We start from the raw sequence: 17879 nt of genomic DNA, 5'->3' as shown, positions 1-17879 counted from the left end.
TATTATTAGATAAAAACATGAATTTACTTCTTACACAAATATTCACAAAGGTACTCAAGGAAAACATAAGCAAAATCTCCATACGATGAACTAAAATGTCACTGCCAAACAAAATTTTAAGTCATCAAGCACAAACTAAACAAAACCAGCCAGCAAACTGGGTATTTTATTTATTTTATACAATGGCAACATGGAGAATTTTTTTACTTGTGACTTGACTCAACTTAGGTTAGATTCAACCCCAGGAAAAGCAAGGGATTCCTTCCCTACAATGTAACAGAAAGGACGAAGAAAAATCCAGCATAAGCAGATGGATCAAGGCTAAGTAACTAGAAACATAATATATAAATGGAGATGCCTAAAATTCAGTATTTAGCTTGAATTTCCCTGTGGTGCACTTCCAAAAGCTGACAAATTCATGGGGAGGACTGGAGGTGATATTTACAAGATAATTAGATACCTACATATCGAAGATACATAACATATATAAATATATCTCAAACATATATAAATACATCTCAAGCATATATAAATATATCTCTACTCCTCCCGTCTCAATAAAATGAGCCAGACAAGATGGCAAAAGATGGGCTTCTAGAAGCTATTCTTTTTGGTTTTATGCCATCAGATCGTTTCATTAAGAGAAATTTACCTCATAAAGTAAATCAATAACACAGTATCTGTTGCCTAGGCTGAGATTTCATTTCCTTGAAATTAAAGTAAAAATTTCTCTTTCCCTACTATACATTCCTGATGATGTTGGTTGGAACCATCAGTTCAGTTTGTGCTTCAATCACTGCAATCTATTCTGATTTGTGTCTGCACAACATTATACGTGTTTATTCAGAAGCGTCAAAGCTGATGGTTTCTTTTTAACTTGTTCTAACTAAATAATCATGCATCTGTTTTCATTTGTTTTATCTTCTCCACTCCATCAAACAAAAATTTACTACTATTACCTTCAAGTCTTTCAATTTGCTCTGCCTACCCACCACACTGGATAGGCCTGCTATTAAAAGTTGAGGAAGGTGGATGGAAATTAAAAAGTTTTTGCAGTCATCTTCGGCAAAAAGTTAAAATTCAAAAAAAAAAAACAAACTGAACATAAAATCACACAGCTAATACTTGTTTCTGTCACTAATACAGAAAACACAAATCTGTCAATTTATTTTCATCGATAACATTCACAGCAAAGAATGGCAAATACTTATTTTGTTTATAACCTTTTTTTCCATCACTGGATTTTTTTTTTCCCCTACTTGCTATACTATATATGGGCCTACTTTTTTACATTGCAAACTAAACTAATTAAACTAAACATAGTGGACATTTAAAACAGCTTTCTCAAACAATATGTATCTATTATCATTACAGACTGCACCTTTTCCTATTAACTTTAGGTACTGATGATTGGTGCAAACTCAATTCCCATCCCGCATGATTTTCCCCCAAATCGTGTGTGTTCCAGGTGCCAGCTGAAATCTGTGCCCTGAAGCAGAGGTACTTGGCTTGGGGCAAAGAGGTGGCCCTTCCCAGCAGCCTGTCACAGAAAGACAGGCAGACAGATGCTTAAATTCCAGCCCAGAAAAGCTAAAAGTCAACCAATAGCACTAGCTCTCCTTTTAGTATTGGAAAAAAAGAGGATTAAAAACAAGAAAAAAGGACCAAATTTGTAAAAACAACAGAGGTATATCACTAAAATTGAAGGAATGAAGCACAAAGCAAAATTTAGAACAAGGGTATCACAAGTTTAAAACATTTTTGTCAGTGATTTGAGAAACATCCAAAATTATAATTCTGATGGCTCATTAAATATACACTATAACCATTAAGAGCTTTAACAGACATCTTCTGCAATTGTACAGCACAACAGATCACTACATGTCGGACATGAATAACTTGTCTAGGCTTTTTTGAAAGTCTATGTTTGGATATTTGTTTCTTTCTCAGTTTACTAGGTATTTCCAAAAAAACCTGTCAAGAAATAGACACATAAGGGTGCCAGGTTAACATCTGTATTGTAACAAAAACTGCTTCATAATGCCAAAACCAGGCAAATATATTTATATATATTAATTCTCTCAGTCTTTTCACTTAGAGTTCTATTCAAGATATTTGAAACACAATCAGAAAAGGGGAAAATATATCTGAGACTGAAATAAAAATTTCTTAAATATGTGACAGCAAGAGCTCAAGCCATGCACTCAGTTTAAGACTGATGAAGTTAAATTCTGCCAAAAGCAAAAGCTGAATTAGGTTTAGTCTTTCCAATCAAAACCATGTTTTCACACTTCCACACTTTCTTTGCCATAATGTATTTCAGTTTTAAAAGTTTAATTCCAAATGAGTGAAATTTATTATTTATTTCTCTCCTCAACACCAAATACTTAAAGCAGAAAGTATTTCTTATATTTTTATCCACCTATGCAGCAGGCCAATTCTTCATTGTAGCAATTACATGAAACTAAAGCAAGCAATGCCAAGATTGTTCTTTTCTCAGAGTACTCTCATTCCAAAAGAATCTGTTGTTCCTGCTTAGTAATCATTGATCACAAACCACACCACGCACCACAATACAATACTATCAAAAAAACCAAGAATATCCACAATGGAATCACATCTTAAAATAAAACAGAATACCAATTATCCATGTGCATATTAGATTAACTGGAGTTTTAAAGATATTTCAGGGCAAAAACTGGTGTCAAGGTAGAACTAAAACTGTACCCATATGCAAAGTATGCAGGCAGAAAGCAGCTTGAACTCACCCCATCCCCAAATAAAACTGTATTATTAGACTACTAGATAATGAAAACATACCTATTTGTTTTGCAGCTTGTAATATAGTTTTTAAATCACCATTTACAGTTTGGTGTTCTTTTTTGTCCAAATTATCGTCGATGAACTTTATTATCTTCTTCCAAGTAAGATCAGACTTCAGCAACTGTGCGTGTAGTTTTGACCTTTTAGTCTGAAAACGTAAAATATTTGGGCTTATTTATTTCAAATTAGTACACAAAGGTTCCATTAAAATGAAACACCAGATAAAAACACTTCCTTCCAATTGCATTCAGTCAGTACATAGTAACGATTGCAAGCAGCTTTCCTGCTACCTGTTCTAGACTCTTTCCTGAGAGTAAGGAAGAAGGATATGCAAATGCACACATACCCTCTCACTACTTGACTCTTCCAAAGCAAAATTCTCTGTGAAGCCAAACTCTTGCAACTTCAACAGATTTACAGCTCCCGAGATTCCAAACTCATTTCAGATTACAGGTTCCCACAAGGTATCTACTGTTTTAATGCACTGGGAAACTAAAAAGTACCTAAATTCAGTGAACTTAATATTAAAAAGGAAACGTTTGGCTTCCCAGCTCTACATGAGCTCAGAACTAAAAGCACACCAGCCCTACCCAGTGTCCTGAAAAATGAACTAACAGGGTTGTACCAACACAGCCAAGCAGCCCTATCCATATGGCACATCATGATTGTAAGGGCCTAGTATAAATCACAAAGCTACAGCAAATCTGACTTTGAGTGAGGACACTATGAAGGAATGCACAGAAGACTACACAAACTCTGCGCAGTTTTGCTTGCCCACCCTTATAAAATAGAAATGCAAACGAAGAAAGCAAACAATTCTTACTATAATTATGTTTTGTAAAAGAAAAGAAGTTTTACCACTAAGTCAGCTAATTCTTCACTGTAATCCTCATGTTTAGTGACATTTGAAAAGGAGCGTAAAGCGCCTGTAAGACGAGGCAAGGCCATCTGTTACTCATTCAGTGATCCATAGGATGAGAAATCAAATCCCAGTTCAAGCACCTAGATGAGAACAAACAAATAACATGGTTTTATTAATGCTATAAATACAAATTCGCATCACCAACTTGAAAGACCTTTTCGAGCAAGCAGAACTCGGCTGGAACTTCAATTAAACCAGTTTAAAAAAAATCTCAAAATGCTAATAATCAACATTCAAGAGAAGGGAGGTGAAAGGCACAGAGGTCACTCAGTAGGTGGTTCTTCTCTCCCCTCCCTAAGTAAAAGTTCCCAGCGATGAGGCAAAGTGGAAATTATTCCTTTAGCACCACTAACATGAGTATTGTAATGAAATCTATGTAACTGAACCTTAGCTCCCAAGAGCAGTAAGTGATTACAACCTACAGGAAGACTTCCTCTGAGCCAGCCCATGCTGGGAGCTTTCAGGTCATTAACAGCCCCCAGCGCTGATGCAGAAAAAGGCATCCCTCTTGACAAGTGTTTAGTCATTTTTAACCAGCAAAACAGGGCAAGAAAATTATGACAGGAAAAAAAATATTATCACAGTACAACAGTGAACTATTGTAAGAGATGAAGAGAATAAAAGGGCTACCAGAAAACAGAAAAAAGTATACCTAGAGATGTTTTAATCTCACCACTGGGAGTGCACTCACAAACAGAGCAGGGCTCTCTTCAGGACTAGAGTCTCTTTCTGCACAGTTTTATTTCCTCTGTGAAACAGACTCATATCTATACACCAAAACACAGCTGTTACCCATCTGAAAGTGTACTTGTTCCAAGCCTTTTAGTGAAATTATTCTCAAAGTTATTTAATTTCAGAAGATGCCCACAGCTGAATTGTTTAATGAACCCTAACACACAGCTACATTTTTTGATGGTAGCAGATAAGATACAGCTTTAGATTATTTTTAAAACAATTAATGATATCATTACAAACCTAATGATCTGCATGCTTGAAGAAGACCAATGGCCATCCAGAATTTAAGGAACTTAAAGCAGAGTTAATAAAATTACTTTCTCCAAAAAACTCTCTGATTTCATCCAATTACCCTTAAAGTTTTTCTTCATTTAATGACTGCATTTGTATTTTAGCTATCAGCTTTGCAATACAGCACAAAAGCAAATCCAGATGCAGTGTTCCAGTCACAAACAGAGAAATGTCACTGACTTGTCAGGTCTGCTTGTTTTCTCACCTCACATTAAGATGCTTTTTGAGAAAAGATATCACAACAGCTGACATCTTGGAGACAAATGTTATAACGATGAAGCTATAAAATGCAGAAATATTAAATCTTTAACTGTGAAGGGGACAGAGAGGGTGTGTTCAAGCCTAGAAGCAGACAGAGCCAAACAACACTGCAAGCTTTTGGAATGTTCAGTGGATGTATGACACATAATTCATACCAGTATTGCTCCTAGTGAAAACAGGCTGTGAACATTATAGCCACCATTACAGAAGGGAAGTAATGTGTCTAAACTCTGAGGGAATCTAACTTGACCGTTTTTGTTTGAACAAAAAAGGTACATTGCTCTCATATTGTTCCAGTGACAGAATTGCCATTAGCTATTACAGATCACCCCATTTTGCCTACTTATTTTATACTTACACTCAAACACTTTTTCTATAGCATCGTGGTCCTTTATAAAAACATATAACAACATAATTCTAATATTATTAATTTAATTGTCCTTTCTGAAATAACATGCACAGTAATTGATGGAAGTTTGAACCCACTTATGAAAAGGTCACTTTTCACAGACACGTGGGAGATTTTAATGCATTTTCAGCAGGGTCATTTGTTAGGAAACTGAGTTTGAAAGGACTATTTCTTTCTTCTTTGTTCATCAAGTTGTGTAATACTTCTTGAAATAGAAAACCTGGAACCCCAGAGGACAAGTAAGGGCACACTGTCCTGACCACAGGCACAGCCAAGGAGCCAAATCCAGCCTTGAAGCCCTACAGTTGATCTCATACTAGTAAATGCTGCTCCACACTTGCCTTTGTGCATTCAGAACTTGCTGGTCCCTGAGGGGGCTGGTTTGGCAGAGCAGTCACCCAAGGCTTCTGCATCTCATTTATAGGCAAACTTCACACATACCCTTCGCTTCTGGTCCATGACACCCACTCTCAGCAGGGTAAGAAAACAAAACCAGCTAGCAAATAGAAAGCAGGGGACAGAATCACAGAATATGCTGAGTTGGAAGGGATCCACAAGGATCAACAAGTCCAGCTCCTGGCCCTGCACAGGACAGGTGCAATTACTCAACTGTTAGCATAAAAAACAAAGCAAAGTTTATAAACTCAGGCTACTATTCCGTAACATATAAGAGCCAGGTCAAAAATACCAATCTCTTCATTCTTGTGACCAGTGACAGCACTCCAGGAAACAGCATGAAGGTGAGTCGGGGGAGGTTTAGACTGGATATCAGGAAAAGGTTCTTCATCCAAAGGATGGTTGGGCACATGAGCAAGCTCCCCAGGAAAGTGGTCATAGCACCAAGCTGAGAGAGTTCAAGAAGCATTGGATGATACTCTCAGGCACATACTGTGACTCCTATGGTGTCCGGCCCAGGGCCAGGAGTTGGACTTGATAATCCTGATGGGTCCTTTCCAACACAGTATATTCTGTGATTAGGTGAAAATTATGTGGCCCTATGAGATGCAGCATAAATTTACATTTGTTTAAAAAAAAGTACTTTATCTGCCTTCACATAAAGCCTGCTGATGTAGATACCTGCCAGCATCAACTGCCTTTAGAGTGGATCAGCTGCTGCTTGTCTTTCTGAAGACACTGTAAGTGTTAACTAATTCCTTTAGACTTGAGAGAAATATATCTGTTTGTCCACAACTCTGAAACATCTGTACTACCAAATGAGCCTGCTAAGATCTGCTCGTTTGGGAACAAGGACCTAAACGGCAGCAGCAATTAAATCCTATTTACCAGGGGCCACATACAGAAAAATTTTTGCCATTATTCTACTCGTTACCGCTGAAGAAAAGTGTTAAGACAGGTACCATCTTAAGTCATGTTTGTAGAAGCACAACTGGAATGGGAATTCAACCGTCAGATCAGTGCAACTTTACAAGGTAAAATTGTATCTTCTCCCCCACGCCCAATCAAGTAAGGACACTTTGGGGTCCACTCAGCTAAGGATTCCTAGGACTCTCAGATTTCCTGCCTCTTTTAAAAAACCCTTAACTTTCCACCAAGCTCCTATTTGTAAAGTAGAAAGAGCAGTATCTACCCACATAAAGCTCTGTGAAGATGAGAGGCAGTAGCTTTTAAAGCCTATTTTACTGCTTTTAGAAGAAAGTGTGATTTTAAGTTCAAACTTTTTAGTAGAGAAAGTAAAACACACATACACAGATTATACTCAGAGTTCAGGTAAGAAACCATTCAAAGTTTATTGTTTTAAAGTAAACATGAATCATAATCTCAACACGTTTTTATTCGTTAAAGTGAAACATAAAAAAAACATGCTAGCAATATCACAAAGGTAAAAAACATTACTAGAGAAGTTTTCCAGTTTATATTTTCACCAACTACTTAAATTTTCCTCCAGTACCTGGCTTTCCCATATTTTTAATATAAGCAAATAACAGAACCATGTCTTTCTTTCTGCACTGAAATGTTACAGAGATTATGGTCAAACACACATGCTTTTGGAATTTACTTAATTCTTATGCTCTCTAACAAACCAAGCAAACTGCCCAGTGGAACTAAGAGAAGGTGACTGCTAAGATATGGTACTTCAATGTTCAAGAGGAACAGAAATCTTTCTTTACTTAAAATTATGGAATAACATAGCATTAACAGAATCACAGGTAAAATCTGCAGTTCCATTATCCTAAAGTACCAGCTGCTGAAGTCTCTAATATTTGACTTGTTAAATGTCCCTTAAAACCTTACAGCAGTCATTTTGTTTAAACTGCTTAAGGAATGTAAAGCCATGTTACCAGGTTTTGCCTATATTGCCTATAATTCTTTTAACTATTAGCAAGTTTCTTGCTGTCTATGTAAACTTCTCATTTATAAAACCTGAAGAAGTTATTACTAATAACTAATCTAATCAAAGAACATCATAAAGAAAAAGAGGCTTTAGACATCGCCAATGAATAGCAGGTTGCTACTGACCACAAAGTACTTGAATCAAACAGCATTTGCATTTTCACTTGAGAAAGTGGAAACATCTCAAATGAAAAGGAAACTAAAAAGTCAAAAAATATCACAGCCAAATGATGGTATCACATGGCTATACAAAAAGTAAAGGGACAATACAGTAACTTTTTATATTTTAAATATATATAAATCAAACACAAAAGCAACGAGACTATAGGGACAGATTAAGACATGTTAAATATATCCACACACAGAATATTTTACTTCTTTACACTGTTATGCAAGAGGAATAAAGATAAATCCCAAAGTATCAAATTTTAGTGACATGAACACATTTTAGAATGGCTACAATTAATTAGCTTTAGCAGCTTCATAAACACAAAGATAAACTTTGTATTTCATTTACAAATGAGACTCAATATTTATAAACACCCCACATTCTATTTGGTGTGTACCCTTTCTACATTGTACACACCAAAGAAAAAATACTTGAAAGAAAACATTTTAATGAAAAAAATAAACCCATTAGATTAAAAGCTACTTTACACCAATGAGAACATTTGTATCAGATTCACTTAAATCTCTTATCCAAGGATGCTTGATGTAAACAGTACAAATACAGCACCTAGCATCAAAGTTGACAGCCAGGGATAATAGTGGTTTAATAATGTCTGGGACATTAATCATAAACAGCAGGCCAAAGCAAGATACTATAACAGTATTTTCCAACCTCATATTTTGCACCTTTCCAAGCAGCGCTATATGATGTAGTAACAATTGTACAATTTCAGACATTTCAAAGGCCCAGACATCACACTGGCATTCTCTCACATTGTCTGGGTCAAATATTGCTGATCTCCAGTCAAGACTGGGTCAACCTTTGAAAGGGTGATGGTAAGATTAAAGAATATGTATTCAGGAAGAAGCAGTGTCTTCCTGACACACAACATTCATCTTAGCGAACACAAGAAATCAAACAAATGGTTCAGCGTAACAAGGAGGCATAACAGTGCCTCTACGTGCCATCATTCACATAACAGACAATTTCAGGATTTTAATTACCTAAGCCACTAAACAAAAACCAAAACAAAACAATATCCAACAAACAAAACAACAACTAAACTAAAAAAAAAATTAAAAAATGGAATTACTAGCCACACATTCAATAGAGTATTAACTCTTTCCACATTGTCTCACAATCTTAGCCACACACGTGTGATTAAACACCAGCTGGCTAACACTGCTCCTGCTTGCATCAGCTGGAGAGGTATTTCTTGTAATTATCCCCAATAGTGTTTTGGTGTGATGCCCAACACATGGCTTGGCCCAATAAAGTGTTCATTTTAGATGTGCTTTGAGATTGTTACTAAGGAGAACTGTTTTTTCTTTAAAAAAAAGAAAAAAAATTCTAAACAATCCTGTTTTTCAGAATAACTCACCTTTCTTTTCCAAGAACATAAGATGTAGTCTAACTGTTAGACTGAAAAATGTCTGCATTTTTATGCCCTAATGTTTTAATTCCCTGCAACGAGAGACAAACTGCATTTGAAGCAACAGGAACTTAAAGACTTGCCTCACATATGGACACGTACCATAAGGGCATCTCTAACTTCAACATACATAATACGTATGTTCATTTAAACACTAGGAATAAACCACAAATATAGGATGGGGAGAGGGGGTCACTTGTTTGGTTTTGCTTTAAGCTTAATAGAGGGCCCTCTGTGCCTCTCTGTTTCACATGGAGTCATCAACAGAGGTTGAAAACAACCCCAGGGGGTCAATCTTACTCCATTTCAGAAAGGTTTGTCACTACAGGAAAAGTAGGAGGTGTATGGAAGGTAAATAGGAACGTGCATGCCCAAAGGAAGTAAAGGGAGGATGAAAAAGAATGGAGATGCAAGAGAAAGAAAAAAACTTTCAGTTAATAACAGCTAAGGAGCACATGTTGCACCTCATTGAGGATGGCTCAGAGGATGTGGGATGCATTTCAGCAAACATAACTGCTGTAATAATACATGAATAATACATAATTGCATAACTGCTGCGATAAGAGCATGCTGGAGCAGCTGTTCAGATGGTAGTAAAAAAGTCTCTTTAACATACTCCTATCCCTTTATATAGCACATAAAAGGATAAAGCCCCCAACGTTAATTACTGGCCACAGAGATGGCATTGCCAAGTTCTTTGCAACTCAGCTTCAGGATGTAAAAGGATTGCTTATAATTGTTGCTAAAGATTCACAATAAAACTTCAATGGAATGAACAACTTCAGGTTGGTGCAAAGGTACAACCCGGTGACTACCTTTCCTATGAGTAAAGGCTAAGAGAATTGGGATTGTTTGGCTTAGAAAAGAGAAGACACCTGGGTAACCTAATTATGGCCTTCCAGCACTTAAAGGAAGCCTACAAGAAAGATGAAGACTTTTTACAGGAGCATGTAATAATAGGACAAGGGGAATTGGCTCTGAACTAAAATACAGTAGGTTTAGATTACATATTAGGAAGAAATTCTTTACTTTGAGGCACTGGAACAGGTTGCCCAGAGAAGCAGTGGATACCACATCCTTGGAAATGCTCAAGGCTGGGTCGGATGGGACTCTGAGCAATGTGGTCTAGTAGGAGATGTCCCTGCCCATGGCAGGGAGGGATGATAGAACTAGATGATCCTTAAGGTCCCTTCCAATCCAAACTTCTATGATTCCCACTCAGTTTGGTATTAATGGCAAACTTCATCGTGGTACAGTTGATCCCATCATCCAGATCACTTATGAAGACATCAAGGAGAGTTGGGCCCAATGGTGACCCATGGGGATTGATAACAACTTGTCCTTCAGTGATGGCGGATTTGTGCTTGAATCTACTTGGAGCTTTTTTCCCAAGGCCTGGGGCTCAACAGTGCTAGTAAAGACAAAGGTGAAAGTGTTGAGAGCTTTTGTCTTTTTAGCATTGGTGGTGACTAATTCACCTCTCCTGCAGGATATTTTTAGCATTGGTGGTGACTAATTCACCTCTCCTGCAGGATATTTTCCTTCTGTTTCTGTTTGTTGTTTACATACCTGAAGAACCATTTCTTAAAGTTTTTGACATCTATGGCCAGCTGCAGTTTGAGCTGAGCTTTTGCTTTCCAACTACATCTAGGTGTGTCCTGGCGACACCCTTGTAGTTGTCAACAGGTATTCATCTGCTTTTCCATCTCTGATACACAACTTTTGGTTTTGAGTAGGCTCAGAATTCTACCACCAAAGGGAATCAATTGTACTTGCACATTTGATTACCATGCCAAAGACCACAAAATGCCTGAAAGTGGCCATAAGAAAATGTACCAAAACAAGCTTTCCTATTCTAGCACTGCTTCTAAAGCGTGCCAGGGTCTGTTTGGTCATCCATCCTCTCACCTTGTCCCAGGAGAAGGTGCATTAGCCCTTTCAGAACTTCAAAAGGTGGACACCCTGACACTTCAATTTAAAAGTGACATTGATCTGTCCATGTGAACTGACCTTACATTACATAAATGTCAAAATCCTTCAGCAATCCAAGAAAAGCCATAACCAGAAAAAAATTATACTGAAAAACATTCTTGCAAAGATACAACTATTGGTACTACAGAAGAAGTATTTAAGTATAACTTGATTGTGCAAGAGGTAAAAATCATCACAGTACAGCTCTTTGAGGAAGATTTCTTAAATAGTATCTATTTAAACCCATGTGAGCACCTCTATGCGACTAAAGCAGATGAATGTGAGGAATTATCAAGCAGAGTATCAGCTTCAGCATGCACTCAGGTACATCTTTCATGGACAGCATGCAGCTAGGCCTGGACATAGACAATTATGACACACAGTGAAAATCCAAATGTCTTTTTGAATTAGCTAGAAATATCCCATAAGCAGAAGAGATGATGACTCAGACTACTAACACTGAAGTTAATAAACTGGACCTCTATTTCAGCAGGGCAACAACATTACTTATCTTATGAACTTTTTTTTATAGGAAAGCTATAAGGAAGTCACTTTTGGATAATATAAATTATCTTTAGTCAACTGAAATATCAATGCATATAAACTTACTGTTGGGATACCAAAGGTGAAGAAAGCAAGCAGAGTTTATTGAATAGTTAGCTATCAAAGGACGAGATAAACTATGTGTGGCTTATTAGCTGGGTGTACAACTAAGATTAGGTTTTGCTTTTTATTTTGAGAAATATTTATGTTTGGTACACAGAAGAAAACAAAGTCCAAAGGACTCTTCAGAGGAAATGGGACTAAAAGAAGGAAAGCAATTCTGCTATACCTTCTAGCTTCTTCAGAAGCATAAAATTAGTAAGACCAACAGGAGACATTTATTTAACAGACGTATACCTCAAAAAGCGAAACAGCAAACCGTGGATTCAAGTACTACAATTTGAATATCTAAGTCATACTGTTCATGGTAGGTACATCTTAATCATAATTTAGTCAATTCTGCTTTGGAATTCTTCACAGAAGGAAATAACTAACTACACTTTTTTATGTTTCAATTCAAGCTTTCTCCTTTCCAATGCCCCTCCCATCTCCACTTTTACAACACTAACATGTTCAGTCCTAAAACTATACCTTGAAATAGTCTGGAGCATATGACCAAACCAAACTGAGAGCTGAAGAACGGGTTTTTTTGCCACTGCTTCTTATGAAAACAACATTGATTCATCCCTGATGGAGGGAATTATTCCTGCAAGCTCAGCACTAACACCTGCCCTTGAACCTTAGGAGGCAGTGAAGAGGAAAGTTTCTTGTCCTGGTCCCTGAAGCATAATTGGAGATACAAACCCCTACACATACTCCCAAAGTTTGTCTACCTTGCCTAGACTAATCTTAAAAGTAATAAGCTTAAGGTTGCTTTTAGTCAGGTCTAAGGTCAAGCTCCTAAACAACTGGGAACAAGACTGCAAGCAGAAACAAAGTCTTCAGCTCCATTAGAGAATAAATCTGGCAAATTATTTACTAGAAGGTCTGTTGTTTTCATCTTGATCCCCAACACGCATCTCAGTCATCTTACCAAGGAACCTCTACAAGAAAATCTGGATTCTGAATACTAACCCCAAGAACTCCCCGAATTCATACCCATGTAACTTGAGAGTACGTCACTTGTCTACTGTGGTCATGTTTACAAAACATACATAGGCAGACAATACTGCATTCATAGGCAGAAAAGTACCACACAAAGCCTAGAGCCACTTTCTTTCAGGGCATTTAGGCACGTGCACTGACATTTTTCTCTCCAAAATTAGCTGATATTTTGGATAGAAAACCAACAATGTGAAAACATTTCTGAAGACATATGCCTGAATCATGCAGGAAGATTCAAGCTTCCCTTATGGCATACACCTTTGGGGGACTGTGATGGATTGAAATGTCAGTAATGTCTGTAACATTGTCCAAATCCTAGAAAGACTTCTTGTCAAACTACAAAGAAGCAACTGCCTGTCTGGACCACCTAAGCCTGTCTGGAATTTGGACTGTGAAGGGGTACTTGAGATAAGACTATTGTTTAATCATCTCAAGTCTGAGGAGAAGTAAACAGGGTTCAGGAAAGAAGAATGTATCTGTGTTAAGAATCAGCCCTAGCTGGGCTCAGGAGGTGGTGGAGGAGAAGGGTTTTGGGTGTGTGATGGTGAAATCTCTCCACAGCAAACCAAAGGAGTAACCCCATGTACACATGGGACATTCACGTGAGAGGCAGCTGAAAAGGGTCATAAACCACCAAAGACCCCCAAAGTCCCACCCGACTCATTCCTGAGGCCTCCACCAGAGGACTGCACATGATCCAAGTGAGGTAACAAATCCAGAGCCTGTCACAAAAGACTCCCCCAAACCCCAGGGGAGGTGCCTGGCATCTCCTGAATGTATATTAATCCACTGGCTTCCATGATTTGTGGGACCCTCACCACGAAGAAGACCAGAAGAACCTGACTGAAGGGACGCCACAGGGTTACATGGAGTAGTGATACATTTTCTATTTTAACCTCTCTCTGTCATTCTCTTTCTTCCCCTCCCTCCTTTTCTTCTTTCTCTCTATCTCCCTTTTACTGCCTTACATTTACTATTAAATAAAACCCATACTACTGACTTTGGCATCTAGTCTCATTTGTACCTTAATTCAGGCAGAGGCATTTCTAACAATTATTAATTGGATTGTAACAGGGACTTAGTCTCTAACTACAGTGTCTAGTGGCCTTTGAGACCCTTTATAGCAGCAAAGATATTTCCATGGAACAGAATGTGTGACAAAGACCCTGGGAAATGCCCACATCCTCTGAAACAGTAGCCAAATACAAGGTGTAATTCTGTGAGGTTTTTAAATTCCCAGCAGGAATGTGTTCAAGCACACAAATCACTTACCAGATTTAGACACAACTAAACAAATGCCTCAAAACTGTATTACCTCCCAGTTCTAAATAACTGGATGTTTATTATCCACTCAGTACCATTATTATCCATCATAATTAACTGATTTCATTCAAAATAGGGTTTCAATCAGCTATAAAAGCACTGAAGTAGGATTTCTCATTTAGAGAAAATATTAATTTTTTTTGTATTAAGTAATTTTATTGATAATACTGGTAATAATATGGTAATGCAACCTGAAAAAAAGAACCCTGCAAATACTTAAACTACAGAATTATTTTTCAGAACAGAAGAAACTCAAGGTTATAACAGACATACCAGAAGCTGTCCAGGGCAGACAACTGTTCACTTTTGATTTGGCTTAAATATTATTTAACATTGGGAGGATGTAGGGGGGAAAAAACCCAGCCAAAATTTCAGTGTAAAAATTTAAGAAAAAAAATGCAAGGAGTGCCTTTTAAAGTTTACCCCTATAGCCTGAAAACAGCATAACTCAAGGTAGAGGCCCTTCTACCAAGAAAAAAAAGTTAATTAAAAATACATTTAAACAACACTCAACTACTGAATGAATACATAGTCCCATAAAATAACATTATTAAAGGCAGAGGCCCTTGTCTTCTCTTCAGAGCTCACGTTCAACAGGCACTTCAAGCAGCACATCAGCCATTTGATGACCAGCAAGTAACAGCTTTCTAATTGATAATTTGTCATTACCACAGTTTAGAATTGGAACTTAAAGATAGTGCTGCATTTCTGCAGTGTTACAATGAGTGCAAATTAGAGTCAAAACTAACAGGTGCTGCCTACTCTCCCTGGGCTGACTGCCTATAATGATGGGCACACATGCAAGAGGATACTTTGAGAAAGACACCTGTATGGTTTCCTACAGTGAGGAAACCCCTAATCATCTTTTCAAAGCTTGTACACATTACATAAGAAAATGAGGAGAACAAAAATTGGGGCATACTATTATTCTTGGGTGATACAATAAAAACGAAAATAGCCCCATTATGTCTCTAGTGATCAGAGGAGCTTAAAAGAGGATTCTTACAGCTGTGCATTTTTTTAAATGGCTGGATTTCTGGAATCAGTCATATTCTGTTAGAATGTATGTAAAATTTCTTAAAACATGTTTTAGAAAAATCTTACTGCAAGCTAAGAAATATGTATGTATTATACAAGAATCTCTGGCTTAACACTTTAGAAAGCCTTTGAACAAGTATCATGAGTATTTAGCAAGGCACATATGCAAACTGCTCCGACTAACAGAATGAACTTAAAGACTCTCCAGAAAAAAAAAAAAAAGCTACACTAATAAGAAAATTATATAGACAAGTATTTTATTTATATTCATGCTTCAGAAGCATCATAGATTTGTATCATATGATGTCATACTCAGCAATAAAAACTCAGTGAAAAGAGAAGCAAGGTATGCTTATGGTGTTTGTCTTCCCAAGCAACTGTTAAACATCTATTTTCACCCCATTTCATGCAGAAGGGCGTGAGTGCGAGACTATAGTGGGCATGTGGCTACTGGCCAAGGTCAACTCACCACAAATAATACATTTCTTAAAAGAAACAGAAGAAAGGACTTTTGGAGATCCTCTTTACTCTTCCCTAATTGTTCGAGGAGAGGACAAATTGGAATAATCATTAAGATTGGAAAATACCTCCAAGTTCATCAAGTCCAATCTCTGACTGAATACCACCATGCCCACTAAACCATATCACGAAGTGCCACATCTACTTGTGTTTTGAACTCTTGTTCCACCATAAAGCAGCAGCTAAGAATAATGCCTTCCTATTTCTTGAAACAAATTCATCAGAATCGTTTCCAAATAAAAACTCACTGAGCCAATCAGCTCAGCAGTCCTCACCAGTTTCAACGAAAGGAGTGGTTGATTTAGATATAACTGTTTCCATCTATGTTTTACAAAATATTTGAATGCAAGCAAGTCACTACTGTACAAAGTTATCTATTTATTCTCACTATTTACTCAGAATCCAATTTTCAGCTGGAAAACTAAAATTTACTCCACAATTTACCTGACAAATGCTTCAGTCACCAACCTATCATTCCATAATCATCTATTCTTATTGTATGACTTGTTTATTATTAAGATTCAGGCCTGTAATATCAGATTCAGTCTATTTTTCAGGCCAAACATCCAACATGCCTTTGGGCAAGCAGGAGTAGGAGATGGCTCAGAGTAAATGCATGCCTTATGATGGGAAAGGCAAGGGAGGTGTATAATCCATATCCATAAGCTCCACATACAAGGGGAGATCTAGCAACTTTTATAGTCTCCACCTTCCTTTTAAAGCTATTCTTCTCCAGCATCCACAAGATTTAATAAGACAGAAAAAGAACGTGAGTTTTAATTTGCATCTGAGAGATGCACTCAGTGACAGGCTGTCCACCTGTCGACGGACTGAGTAGAACACAGAAAACACCACCTGCCCTCTCAGCAAGTACAAACTGGTAAATACCCAAGCAATCCAGCACTGCAACTGTAGCCTAATCACACTTTTCTTGGCTTACCCCTAGTCTAATGGATAGTCATTGAACTATACAAAGTTGTGTACAACTTCAAGAGGAGTATCTATCCAAGTGACTAGAATAACTACAAGAAAAACTGGGCATAGGGATCCTTCACACCACTGGTAAATTCAGTGAGCACCGTTACAACAGAACCACAGTGTGCTGCTATTGCTTCCTTCAAGCACATTTCTCGGTGCCTGTGCAGTGCTGGGGTGGGTTGATCCCACATCTGACAGGCTGACCAATGCCCCAAACTCCACTTTACCAATCTCCAAACAACAGACACCTTGGAAGCAAAAACACACCCTTTCTTCTCCCTCTACCTCTGTTTTTATTTCTCAGTATGACAAAACACAGACCAGTATATCCCACCGGGCAGTTTGGGTTTGTTACCCAAGCTGTGTCCCACAAAACCTCTTGCCCACCCCAAGCACACTCGCTGGGCAGGCAGAATGGGAGAAAAAAAAAGCCTTGATGCTGTGCAGACCAGCAGCAGCCAAAACATTGGTGTGTTATCTATCAACATTGTTTTAGCCACATTTCTCAATCACTACAGCTATGATGAAAATTAACTCCTAAACCTAGTATAGGAATGTACTTGAATTAGGCTTGTGCAGAGGTGATCCAATTCCTCAGAGAGAGATAAGCATGAAGAATGCCCTGACTGTAGATCCCCTTAGGGACTGTGCTTGCAATAAACACAAAATCGCTCCTTTCTGTGATGTGATGAGGTGTTTAGAAAGCAAGAACGGGTACACACAGAGTGACTGACTATTGCTCATAATGTAGTAATAAAGAGGTACATGATAAAACTCAATAGTAAGGTGAAAATAGTACCAAATTGAATGCCTGTGTAGGACATAATTAAATTCAGGAATTCATTGCCACAGGATGGCAAAAAGACTAAAAGTTCAAGTATGCTTAGATGAATTAATGGAAATCAAATACCTTGGTAGCTACTGAACTCAACGGCTTAGAAGCTGATAATCAGTTATTTAAATCACTGACTACTGAAAGGTAATATGAAAGTGAAGCTATAATTGGATT

General features: G+C 37.6%; 1 protein-coding gene across 2 annotated transcripts in view; it reads right to left on the bottom strand.

Annotated features, from left to right (window-relative positions):
• Positions 1-17879, bottom strand: part of ASCC3 (activating signal cointegrator 1 complex subunit 3) — a 259967-nt gene that overhangs the window by 238581 nt on the left and 3507 nt on the right. For both annotated transcript variants that reach the window (XM_050316537.1, XM_050316536.1), the window contains exons 2-3: positions 3682-3825; positions 2821-2971 (exon numbers count right to left, since the gene is read on the bottom strand). In XM_050316537.1, the coding sequence (XP_050172494.1) occupies positions 2821-2971; positions 3682-3771 (241 nt within the window). In that variant the 5' untranslated portion in view covers positions 3772-3825. The remainder of the gene's footprint in view (positions 1-2820; positions 2972-3681; positions 3826-17879) is intronic.

The sequence above is a fragment of the Myiozetetes cayanensis genome, unplaced genomic scaffold, assembly GCF_022539395.1.
Source record: "Myiozetetes cayanensis isolate MyiCay16 unplaced genomic scaffold, myiCay2020 scf2-11, whole genome shotgun sequence".
Classification (NCBI taxonomy): Eukaryota; Metazoa; Chordata; class Aves; order Passeriformes; family Tyrannidae; genus Myiozetetes; species Myiozetetes cayanensis.
The sequence above is the reverse complement of the archived record's forward strand: the minus strand, read 5'-3'. Positions and strand labels throughout refer to the sequence as shown.